Source organism: Cebus imitator, unplaced genomic scaffold, assembly GCF_001604975.1.
Source record: "Cebus imitator isolate Cc_AM_T3 unplaced genomic scaffold, Cebus_imitator-1.0 Scaffold527, whole genome shotgun sequence".
Lineage (NCBI taxonomy): Eukaryota > Metazoa > Chordata > Mammalia > Primates > Cebidae > Cebus > Cebus imitator.
The window spans coordinates 692,811-704,801 of record NW_016107842.1 but is presented as its reverse complement, the minus strand read 5'-3'; the positions used below and the strand labels follow the sequence as shown (position 1 = coordinate 704,801).

The 11,991-nt window shown below is 43.2% G+C and overlaps 1 protein-coding gene across 2 annotated transcripts in view; it reads right to left on the bottom strand.

The window, feature by feature from the left end:
• The window catches only part of PRDX4 (peroxiredoxin 4), a 19,154-nt gene extending 15,150 nt beyond the window's left edge, over positions 1 to 4,004 (bottom strand). For both annotated transcript variants that reach the window (XM_017514572.2, XM_017514573.2), the window contains exon 1: positions 3,650 to 4,004. In XM_017514572.2, the coding sequence (XP_017370061.1) occupies positions 3,650 to 3,890 (241 nt within the window). In that variant the 5' untranslated portion in view covers positions 3,891 to 4,004. The remainder of the gene's footprint in view (positions 1 to 3,649) is intronic.
• Positions 4,005 to 11,991: the final 7,987 nt, after the last annotated feature.

Below are 11,991 nucleotides of genomic sequence, written 5' to 3'. Positions count from 1 at the left end.
TAGAGACGGGATTTCACCATGTTGACCAGGATGGTCTCGATCTCTTGACCTTGTGATCCACCCACCTCGGCCTCCCAAAGTGCTGGGATTACAGGCTTGAGCCACCACGACCGGCCGCTCACAGACCTCTTAAATTCCACCCTGCACTAAACCCTCCTGGATACTTCACTATAGCTCCGCTTCAAGTTGTCAACTTCCTACATTTCAAATAATTAGATTTTCCTTTTTCTAATGGCAGTTTTCCAGATGTACTAATTTAGTTTGGCCAGCTTCTGACATACACACGGAGGACCTGCTGCAGATGAGGCTACACAAAACGAGGAGGGAATGTACAAATATGTTAGGCTAGAAGTATAAAATCGCAGACCATGGGATCATTTTCCAAGAGGGCTCTGAAAGAAGACTCCCTTGAACAGGTTTCAAGTGACCCAATGGAAACTGAATGGTTCATGCTGCTCTCTTGTAAGCGCATACAGCAATTTTAGCCAACACACTTAGATAATAATGCACTTTCATGCTCTGTTAACACATTCAGATAGCACTCACACTTTTAGACCCCTTACATACATTGATGTCAATAGTTGCTTCCAAGTTTGGCTAAGGTTCCTAGAAAGTAAGGCTTATACTTTTCTGTAACAGCCACCATTTATGGTCACTCCAAAATACAGACAACATGAATTTTTCTGAAAAATTAATGTATGACATATGATTACTTATCTTGAGCCAGCAGCCTACCTCATATATATAATCCTGATCTGATTAGGTAAAGGCCAGGAGGGAGAAATAGACAGCCGAAGGGTTTTCAATTACATAAAGTTTAAATAAATTACTTAAAATGCTACTCAAGTGAGAGGTTATAATAATTGTAACAATCTGTTACAATGACATGTCTTAATGATTTTAGCATACTGGAAAAACTGTATTTGAAAAAAAAATTTTGTTCTGAAAATTGATTTTGGAAATATTTGGTGAAGAATGGTAGTTACTTTGCTAAGATCTATAAGTGGAATTCCCAAAGCAACCCCTTGCATTTATTAAAAAAACAAAAATTGTCTTGAATATAAATTATGTAATTAACATGAAGATTCTGGTAAATGCAGCAAAGTACAAAGAATACTTAAACCCCCTCTGTCCATAACTCCCATCAACTTAACTACTGTTAACATTCTGATGTCTGTCCTTCCAGTCTTTTTTATTTTTTTAGATTTTATTTATTTATTTATTTTTGAGACAGAGTCTTACTGTGTCACCCAGGCTGGAGTGCAGTGGTGTGATCTGGGCTCACTGCAACTTCTGTCTCCCGGGTTCAAGGGATTCTTATGCCTCAAACCCCCATAGCTGGGATTACAGGCATGTACCATCACACCTGGCTAATTTTGTATTTTTAGTAGAGACAGGGTTTCACCATGTTGGCCAGGCTGGTCTTGAACTCCTGACCTCAGGTCATCTGCCTGCCTTGGCCTCCCAAAGTGCTGAGATTCTATGAGTGAGCCACTGCGCCTTTCCATTCTTTTTTTTTTTTTTTTTTTGAGACGGAGTTTCACTCATGTTACCTAGGCTGGAGTGCAATGGCGCGATCTCGGCTCACCGCAACCTCCGCCTCCTGGGTTCAGGCAATTCTCCTGCCTCAGCCTCCTGAGTAGCTGGGATTACAGGCATGCACCACCATGCCCAGCTAATTTTTTGTATTTTTTTTAGTAGAGACGGGGTTTCACCATGTTGACCAGGATGGTCTCGATCTCTTGACCTCGTGATCCACCCGCCTCGGCCTCCCAAAGTGCTAGGATTACAGGCTTGAGCCACCACGCCCGGCCTTTCCATTCTTTATTAAACACAAGCTTGCCATGTTGCATCCTCCCCCTTTTTTTTTTCTCCTTAAAGGAAACAGTAAATTAATTATGAACAGTTTTTGACATTACCAAAAATTATTTGAAAATATGGACTTAATGGCTCCATAGTCTTTACTAATAAAAGTCTTGGTATTTTTAATTCTAGATAAGACTACATGTGACAGAGAAATGTACTAAATAACTAAAATTTTAAGTTTTGCTGGTAAAGGGAAAGCTTTGAAATGGATTTGTTTCTTAAGGGAAATACATGTAATGTAATTAAACACTTAACTGGCTGATATATTTAAAATACTTTCCCAGGCAAGTAAAACCAGTGGGACTTGGAAATACTATGATTTTAAATTTTAAGACCAGTTTTCTTAAAAATCCCAAAGTAGGCCGGGTGTGGTGGTTCACGCCTGTAATCCTAGCACTTTGGGAGGCCGAGGTGGGCAGATCACGAGGTCAGGAGTTCGAGACCAGCCTGGCCAATATGGTGAAACCCCGTGTCTACTAAAAATACAAAAAATAGCTGGGTGTGGTAGCTTGCGCCTGTAGTCCCAGCTACTTGGGAGGCTGAGGCAGAATTATTGCTTGAATCTGGGAGTGAGCTGAGATTGCACCACTGCACTCCAGCCTGGGTGACAGAGCAAGACTCCGTCTCAAAAAAAAAAAAAAATCTCAAAGTAGTTAACTTTCAGTAAGTAATAACTATAAATGTTTAGGAGGACAAAACAGTTTTTCTCATTTAACTTTCAGTAAGTAATAACTATAAATGTTTAGGAGGACAAAACAGTTTTTCTCATTTATCACTTTCACCCCATCCAAAGTCACAACAACATTCCATTTAACTCTAGGGATTCAGAATTGTGAAGCATTACTTTTTTCACTGAATACTGGCATGGAACATGCTGTAACTGAACGACAAAAGCCAACTACACACCTACAGAATGTCAAATGGTCTGTAGGAAAAGCAGGCTACCGAAAAGCAAGCAAGAGACAGCCTCTATCTATTGCCACTGTTCGCCTGTTTTTGGTTAATTTTAACATCCAGATGTAGCAGGCCACAGCTTTCACAGTATCTGCTTCGTCTGACGTGTCATTCCTGAAAGTGACGTGTCATTTTGTACATTGGACTGAAATGCAAATAATCAAAAACCAAATTGGCAGGACACAAATTTGCCACGAGGTTTACCATCAACCCAAATGCATTACTTCTAACCTCCTTTTGCCCCATTTCCCTCAGAAGTACACTCTGTAATTGGTTCTTCCTATCTGAGAAATGTAAAGAATATCCATTAACTACACAGGCTTTGGGGAAGGTCGCTTTTACTAATAATCTTTTTAAGATGCAAACAAACAACCGAAACATTTGACCTCCCGAGCACTGTGTTTAGCAACTTTTGTTTAATCAAACTTTCTGTGAATCATTATTCAACCCATCAGTGTCTTCCTTCATTCACTGAAATAGTACCCGAAAGAGACGGGATGTGCTGCATGCACTTTGAGATGTTTCAGGAACTGTTTCAGTTTGCACAACATCCTCGATGCAAACCCGGGACTAGGGCCACCCACTTTCCCTCAGCTGCGGCTTTTGGGGTAACCACTACCTCTTCTAAAATCTGATCAGTGGAAACCATCCCTTTCTTCACAGCTAGAACTACCCTTTAATCCCTTCCCCGCCCTCCTAGGAGAGTACCAGGCCAGCCCAGGGCCCGGAGGCAGCCCAGGGGGTGCCGCCCAAGCCCAGGCTCCCGCGGTGTAACCAGAATACTCGGGAGTCTCCCCTCCCCTCCCCCGCTTGACGGGACACCACCTACTCTTGGCTTTGCTTAGGTGCAGGGAGTGGTCTGCGACTGACACCCGGGATGCCTCCCCCGGGTACACTTGTCCACCCGCGTAGAAGTGGCACTCCTCTTCGCGGTTCCGGGGCCTCTCCTCTGTCTCCAAGCCCTGCACAGCTCCAGCAGGCAGCAGGAACAGCAGTAGCGGCAGCAGAAGCAGCCTTAATTGCCGGCCATGGGCCGGAGTTGTCGCAGCTAGCAGTGGCAGCGCCTCCATGACCACGCGAGCGCAGAAACACGTCCGTTGGCGCGAGTGTGGCTTCTCCCGCCGCCAGGCGGCCACAACCGCGTGCACTACGCCCGCGCGAGCCGGGGCGCGGCCTCGCGAGACCTGCTCCGCCCCCTTCCCCCCTCCGCGCCCCTCCCCTCCCCGCCACGTGGGCGCCGGCCCCGCCTCCCAAACCTGTATTTGCGCCTGCGCCCCACGGCAGGCCAGGACCTGGAGCATCGCCCAACTTTGCGAAGGCTGTGACAACGTCTCCCGACTTCAGTGCTGCTTTAGACATCCTTCCACAAAGCCTCACCACTGCACAGAAGCCCCTCACAAGCAGAATTTGACCTATATGCTTGTGAATGGCTTGCATTTTGTACTTCTAATAAGCTTTTTAAAAGTCACTTAACATTTTTAAAAAGTATGTTTAATTGACAAATCGTAAGTGTATACATTCTTGGGATGCAATGTGGTATTTTGAAATATGTATCCAATGTGGGATGATTACATCACGTTAATTAACTTATCCATTGCCTTGTTTACCTATGACTTTTATGGTGAGACATTTCAAATGTACTCTTACTCATTTTGAAATATACAATACAGTGTTACTGACCGTATTTACCCTGCTGCTTACCAGAGGCTGGGAAGTAGGGGAGGCGGGGAGAGAGGGAAGGAATGGGGAGTTAGTTGTTGGTCAAAGGTTGCCAAGTTCCAGACAGACAGGAATATAAGTTTCGAGATCTAATAGACATTTACTGATTTTTTTTCTTGAAGTGATTTGTGTGAACAGTGCCCTGACTCTCCCTACTACCTGCAGCTCTTTTAAGTCTTGGAAAAACTTAAGAGAGGATAGGTCTAACCATTTACTCACATTACAGTAGGCAGAGGTGAACAGGCAGTTTTTGGTGACCTAATCTATTGTTTCAAATGTAGCTTTAAAAAAAAATTAAATGAAAACTTGAAAAGTTACTAGAAAACTCTCCTAGCACAATGTTGTTCCTTCTTCTGACTTACCCCATCACTCAACCCCTGGGCTTTTCCCTGCTCTCCTCGCCCATCTGCCATGCCCCCTGCCGGCCGTGGGCACCTGCCCTCCTTCCCTCTGCAATCTGCCGTGTGCGCCTGTGCACTGGGAGCAGGCCCAGGCCACTGAGCGTCCACCAACTGGATGAAGACCACCTTGTGTCGTCACCTGTGACTGACCTCCTGCACTCCCACCGTCAGCACTGTTTTAGACCCTCTTCATCCTTCCGGGCCCGTCTTGTTCACAAAACTTCACAGGTGACTGGCCTCGTGCCCTCGGCACTGTTTTAGGGCGTCTCATCCTTGACACCTATTTCTTCCACACAGCTTCGTCTATGGCTGGCTTCACACCATTGAAGTGACTAGCCTCCTGCCAACGCCCCTCGTCCCCAGCACTTGTTAGACATCCTTCCAAGACCATCTCTCCCACAAAGCCTCCTCATCCACGCCACCCCCTGCCCCTCAAAAGAGAAACTAACCTTTCTGCCTCTGAATAGCTTGCGTTTTCTCCCTCTAACAGATATTTCTTATTCTTTTCCTTGCAGTAATCTGTGTGAACAGCCATGACTCCCCTCTGGAGTCAGAGCCCTTTTTAGGTCCCCAGGAAACTTGGAGAAGAAAAGTCTAACCTGAAAAGCCGTATCCCTTCCAGCTGGGAAGGAACTATAGGGCAAACAGGCAGTGTTGCAACTTAACCCTGCGTTAGATGTGTATTTTTTTTTGAGACAAGAGTCTCGTTCCTCCTTCGGTTGCCCAGGCTGGAGTGCAGTGGTGCAATTTCGGCTCACTGCAACCTCCGCCTCCCGTGTTCAAGCGATCCTCCTGCTTCAGCCTCCCGAGTAGCTGGGACTACAGGTGCGCGCCACCACACCAGCCTAATTGTGATCCACCCACCTTGGCCTCCCAAAGTGCTGGGATTACAGGCATGAGCCTGTATGCTCCCAGGGTGAGCTCTGTCTTCCTGTGAGTGCTCATTATCTTTCTTTTTAAATTAAAAAAATTTTTTTTGTGGTTACATAGTAGGTATACACACACACACACACACACACACACACACACACACACACATATTTATGAGGTATATGGGATATTTTGATTCAGGCATACAATATGTAATAATCACATAAGGGTAAATGGGGTATCCATCACCTCAAGCATGCATCCTTTGTGTTAGAAACAATCCAATTACACTCTTTTAGTTATTTTAAGATATACAATTAAATGATTATTGACTATAGTCATGCTGTTGTGCTATCAAATACTAGGTCTTTTTTATTCTAACTATATTTTTGTACCTACTAATGATCCTCAATTTCCTCCCCAGCCCCCACTACCCTTTCCAGCCTTTAGTAACCTTTCTTCTACTCTCTATCTCCATGAGTTCAATCCTTTTAATTTTTAGCCACCACAATTAAGTAAGAACACGTGAAGTTTGTTTTTCTGTAAGCACCTGTTGTTACTTTTCTGAATCCTGCAGAAACTATCCTAAGTTTGTCTTTCCTCTACTAGGCTGTGGACTCTATGGCTGAAATCAATGTCTAATTGGTCTTTGTTTCCCAAAGAACCTGGCCCACAGTAAGCATTTGACATTGCAAACACCCGATTTTGTAAATAACAATATTCCAAGCACCCTCAGTTTCAAGTTGCTCCTTGCGACAACAACCCTTTGTGGCAGATAGAAAATCTCTCCCTTCCAAACTCATCCCTCACCCTTGTTCTGCCCATTGTATGCTCTGCTTTCTGCTTCCTGGCCCCTGCTTCCTGGAGGCAAAGGATAAAAAAGGTGAAGCCAGCCTCCTTCTGCCGAGGGAGGTTGTGTCCTTACCCATAACATTATCTGTTAGCTCTTCACTTTCTGGTGGCTCATAGACGGGAGGTCTCTGACGAGGTGGCTCTCGCTCCCAGTCTTCTCCTTCCCTGGCCTCCTGTTCCACGTGGAGGGGGAGTGGGGCCCGGGAGGCTCGAGACTGAGTCCCAGGGATTCTGTTCACGCCTATGCCCCGAAGTCGGCTTCGGTGATCCATGGTGACAGTTGGACAAACAGCCACAAACTTCAGTGAATTCTAGGCCCAAAACTGGGCCTCTAAATTTGGACCTGAGAAAGGAAGCTTGAGGAGAGTGTTATGTCCCGACACCTCTTTGCTCTGGGCTGAGCTGAGATGCCCTAGCTGGCAGCAGAGACTGCCCGCCAAGTGGGGCCCAGTGGCCCACTGGAGAGGGTGACCAGATAGGCCAGCTCTCAGGCACCTTCTGGTTGTCCCTCTGTTCTGTTGGAGCCCCCTGGCAGCTGACATTCTAGGTGGCAGTTGCTATGACTCCTTTCATCCAATAATATTTGTGCAGACATTGTGATGTCATAGTGACATCAACAAGGAAGTTTGAGGTGGGGGCCCTACCCTCAAGATACTCACCATCCAGCTTGAGTCAGTAGCCCATATTAATAATACAAAACCATCAGAGACAGGGGGCAGGTTCCAAACCAAGGATGTACCTCAGAAACACTTGGGGAGCTTAAAAACATTTTGGCTGGGCACAGTGGCTTGCGCCTGTAATCCCAACACTTTGGGAGGCCGAGACAAGCAGATCACCTGAGGTCAGGAGTTCAAGACCAGCCTGGCCAATGTGGTGAAACCTGTCTCTACTAAAAATACAAAAATTAGCTGGGCGTGGTGGTACACGCCTGTAATCCCAAATACTAGGGAGGCTGAGGCAGGAGAATTGCTTGAATCTGGGAGGTGGAGGTTGCAGTGAGCTGAGATTGAGCCACTACACTCCAGCCTGGGCAACAGAGTGAAACTTCATCTCAAAAAAAAAGAATTAAAAAAATATAAAGTGGTTGCTAGTATAGTCAGTCACAATGCTGTGGTTTGTGCTCACCACTATTTGATTCCAGAACACATATATACACCCCAAAAAGAGGCCTCATACCTGTTAATGACTCTCAATTCCCCCTTCCTCCTGTCCAACAAGCAACATCCCCCCATGCAACAGCTAATTTACTTTCTCTGTCTCTAGATTTGCTTATTCTGGGCATTTTATTTCAATGGAATCATTTGTCTTGCTTCTTTTACTTAAGCATAATGTTTTCAAGATTCATCCATGTTGTTTCATGTGTTAGCACTTCATTCCTTTTTCTATTGTGGTGAAATATATATAATGTAAAATTTACCATTTTAACAGTTTTTAAGTATGCAGTTCAGTGACATAAAGTACATTCACATTGTTGCATACTCTTCACCACATCCTCCAGAATTTTTTCATCTTCCGAAATGGAAACTGTACCCAATTAACAATAAATCTCTGTCTCCCTTTCCCCCTAGGCCCTGGAAACCAATATTCTACTTTCTGTCTTTATAAATTTGAATACTTCTAGGTACCTCATTTAAGTAAGATGATATAATGTTTGTCCTTTTGTGTCTGGCTTCTTTCACTTAAGCTTAATGCTTTCAAAGTTTATCCATGTTGTGGTGTGTATTGGCACTTCATTCCTTTTTATGGTTTCCATAATATTCCATTGATGATATACCAATTTTCTTTATCCGTTGATAAATTGATGTATATTTGTGTAGTTTACACTTTTAGGCTATTTTGAACAATGATGCTATGAACAATCTCATGCAAGTTTTTGTGTTAACATATATTTTTAGTTCTGTTGGGTATATACCTAGAGTGGAATTGCTGGACCATATGGTAACTCTATGTTTAACTTTTTGAGGACCTGCCAAAGCGTTTTCCACAGCAGCTGCACCATTTTTCACTTACACCAGCAATGTTTGAGGGTTCCAGTTTCTGTACAGCCTCTTCAACACTCGTTATTCCCCCGTTTTTTTGGTTATAGTAATCCTAATGGGTGTGAGGTTATATCTCATTGTGGTTTTGATTTGCATTTTCCAAATGACTAATGATGTTGAGCATCTTTTTATGTGTTCTGTGGTCATTTGTATATCATCTTTGGAGAAGTGTCCAATTAAATCTTTTGCCCATGTAATAATTGGGTTGTTTTCTTTTTGTTGTTGAGTTATACAAATTCTTTATATATTCTGGATACTAAATCCTTATCAGATATATGATTTACAAATATTTTCTCCTATTCTGTGAATTGTCTTTTAACTTTCTTGCTAGGGTCCTTGATGCAAAAAAGTTTAATTTTGTTGAAGTACAAGTAATCTCTGTTTTTTGGTTGCTTGTATGTTTGCTGCCATTTTTAGGAAGCCATTGCATAATCCAAGGTTCTGAAGATAAACATCTGTTTTTTTCTTCTAAGAGTTTTATAGTTACAGTTTTTATATTTAGGTATTTGGTCCATTTGAGTTAATTTTGCGTAACGTGTGAGGTAGGGATCAGGAATAGTTTTTGAGCACTTACTATGTGCCAGACACTGTCATTGGGAGGCAGCAGTAACAAAATAGACATGTTTCTGCTATCATCAAACTAAAATTCCACTGATGCTCACAAATATTAGTCAATGGTCACCTAAGTGTTCATATGTAAACTTGATTTCACCACACACTGTTTCTGACCTACAGTGGGGGCCCAGAAAATACAAGGTTTGTGGGAAAAGGGCATACCTTTGGCTTGGTGATATGGAGGAAATCCTTGTCTGACACAGTCATGGGGACATGTGCAGGTTCCTTGAGGGACCGCAAAGTACGGGACCCTGCCATGTCCAGTGTCTTTCCTCTGGCCATTTAGGTTTCCCCTCAGTCCCTAGGCCTTTTGTAGCCCATCCCTATGTTGGGTGGCCCATTAGCCCAGGGATCCACGTTTGTTCCCTGGAAACACAGATTTTTCTGCATTTGCTGGTAGTTCAGGTTATGTCCAAGCCTTCCATTTTTATTGTTCCTTCTGCCAGGAGCTGCTCCAGCCCCAGCCTCTTGACTTTGCTTGTATGAGTCAGATATTTCCTGAAATCCTTAACCTGCAGGAGATATAAACGGAGCTTTCTGAAGTTTTTTGTCATTTGCTTGAGGTAATGGGGAAGCAATATTTGTTCCTCTCTCATTCTAGGAGAAGTCGTCCACCAGGTTGTGAGGACATACAAACAGCCTTTGGAGAGGCCCATGATGGAAGAAACAGACCTCACCAGCACCACCTTGCCAGCCTTGTGACTGTATTTCCTTAAAAGTAGATCTTTTACCTCCAGTCAATTTTGATGTTGCAGCCCCAGCTGACGTCTTGACTACAGCCTCACGAGATGCACTGGGCCAGACCCTCCCAGCTCTGCCATTCCAGAATTCGTGATCCACACAAACTGTGAGTTTGAGAAATATTTGTTATTGTTTAATTTTGCAGTTTTGGGGGAATATAATTAGTACACATAAACTTTTCTATTTTAAAGTGTATTTAAAATACAGTGATTTTTACTTTTTTCATTATTATTTGACAATTACCACGATCTCATTTCAGAACATTTCCATCACCCCAAAATGATACCCCATACTTTTTAGCAGTAACTATCAGTTCTCCCTACTTTGCGTTACCTGACAATGATTGATCTGCTATCTGACTCTATGGATTTGCCTATTGTGGATGTTTCTTATAGATGGAATCATGCTGCTTAACATTTAAGAATAAGTTTCTATGTTCAATTCTATTCCAGTCCTAGGTAAATATACAATAGAATTGAACATAGGTTCACATGGAAACTTATTCTCAAATGTTCGTAGCACATTATTTGTATGCAGATCCCATACATATGTGACTGTCTTTAGGTCTCTCTGGATTCAAATCCACCTGGTTATTCTCAAGAGAGAATTTTCATACTGGACTACCTCCAGTGTGATATTGTCCACACACTTTTAAGCCTGGGTGTTTAGTCTTGTGGGTTCTCTCAGGGAGCCTGTTTTGTAAACTTAAATACCCACTTAGAAATGTTTTGGTGTATGTTGGATATTGATTTCACTACAGCTTCATGCATCTAGACAACGTGACTGATCAGTATAGGTAGTGCTTCATTTTGGTGATCACCACTTTCTCCTGTTATATTCCTTTTGCTATTCATATAGCAGTATGTCAGTCGTCTAGGCTCTATGCATGGCGTGGACTGGCTCCATTCCAGTTCAGAAAGCCTGAGCCCGAGTTTGTGTGTTAGGCAGTAGAAACATCTTGAGTGGTTTGTTTCTGTGTAGGCCCCTGGCCTGAGCTGTTGAGCTTTCACAGGTACTGGGTGGTCATTGGTCCAGAGCTTTTGACAGATTGACTCCATGGGATTTTAACTCCTTCCTCCTGGAGGCTGCTAAGGCCATAATGTTCTGTTGGAAAAATGCAGGTGATACCCTGTAAGCTGAAATAGGATGCTCTTATTTGAGCATCATAGCTGTGAAGTGAGACATTATCAATTCCTGTCTCAGAGGTTATCTCTTTACATTTGCCCAGCCTTTTCTAGGCATGGTTTCTTTTTTGAGATACATTTTTGATATTGCCATTCCACAATTGTTGGAGGGAAGGCAGACCCTTTTCTAAACAGTGGACTTTCTTCCAGAACATGTTTACATCAGCAGTTTGTTGAGAAGCCTTTGATGATAATAAAGAGAAGGCAACTTTTTTCTCCTACTTAAACATGGAAACTGCCTTGGGGATCTGTTCTTCCAATGTCTAGGAGAAAATCTCTGGAAGGTCCCATAGACATCTGTTTACTTTTAAAAAAACCAACTATCCTGTTGTCACTGCTAAGCAGTTAGAAGCCCAATGTACTATACCAGTCAAAGCCCTATGCTCCCAAAGAAGGAGGCATTTCTGCCTACTCTATTTTTTATTTACTTATACTTGTTAAATTTTTGTTGGTAGAGGCAAGGTGTCACTGTGTTGCTCAGGCTGGTCACGAACTTTTGGCCTTAAGCTATCCTCTCACCTTAGCTTCCCAAAGTGCTGGGATTATAGGAGTGAGCCACTGCACCCAGCCCATTTCCATGAACTCTAAACTGGAGCATTCATGGGTTTTGTCATCCTGTCAGTGATGTGTATATATGTATAATAGGATGGATATAGTAACTTTTTTTTTTTTTTTTTTTGAGATAGAGTTTCACTCTCATTGCCCAAGCTGGAGTGCAATGGTGCAATCTTGGCTCACTGCAACCTCCAC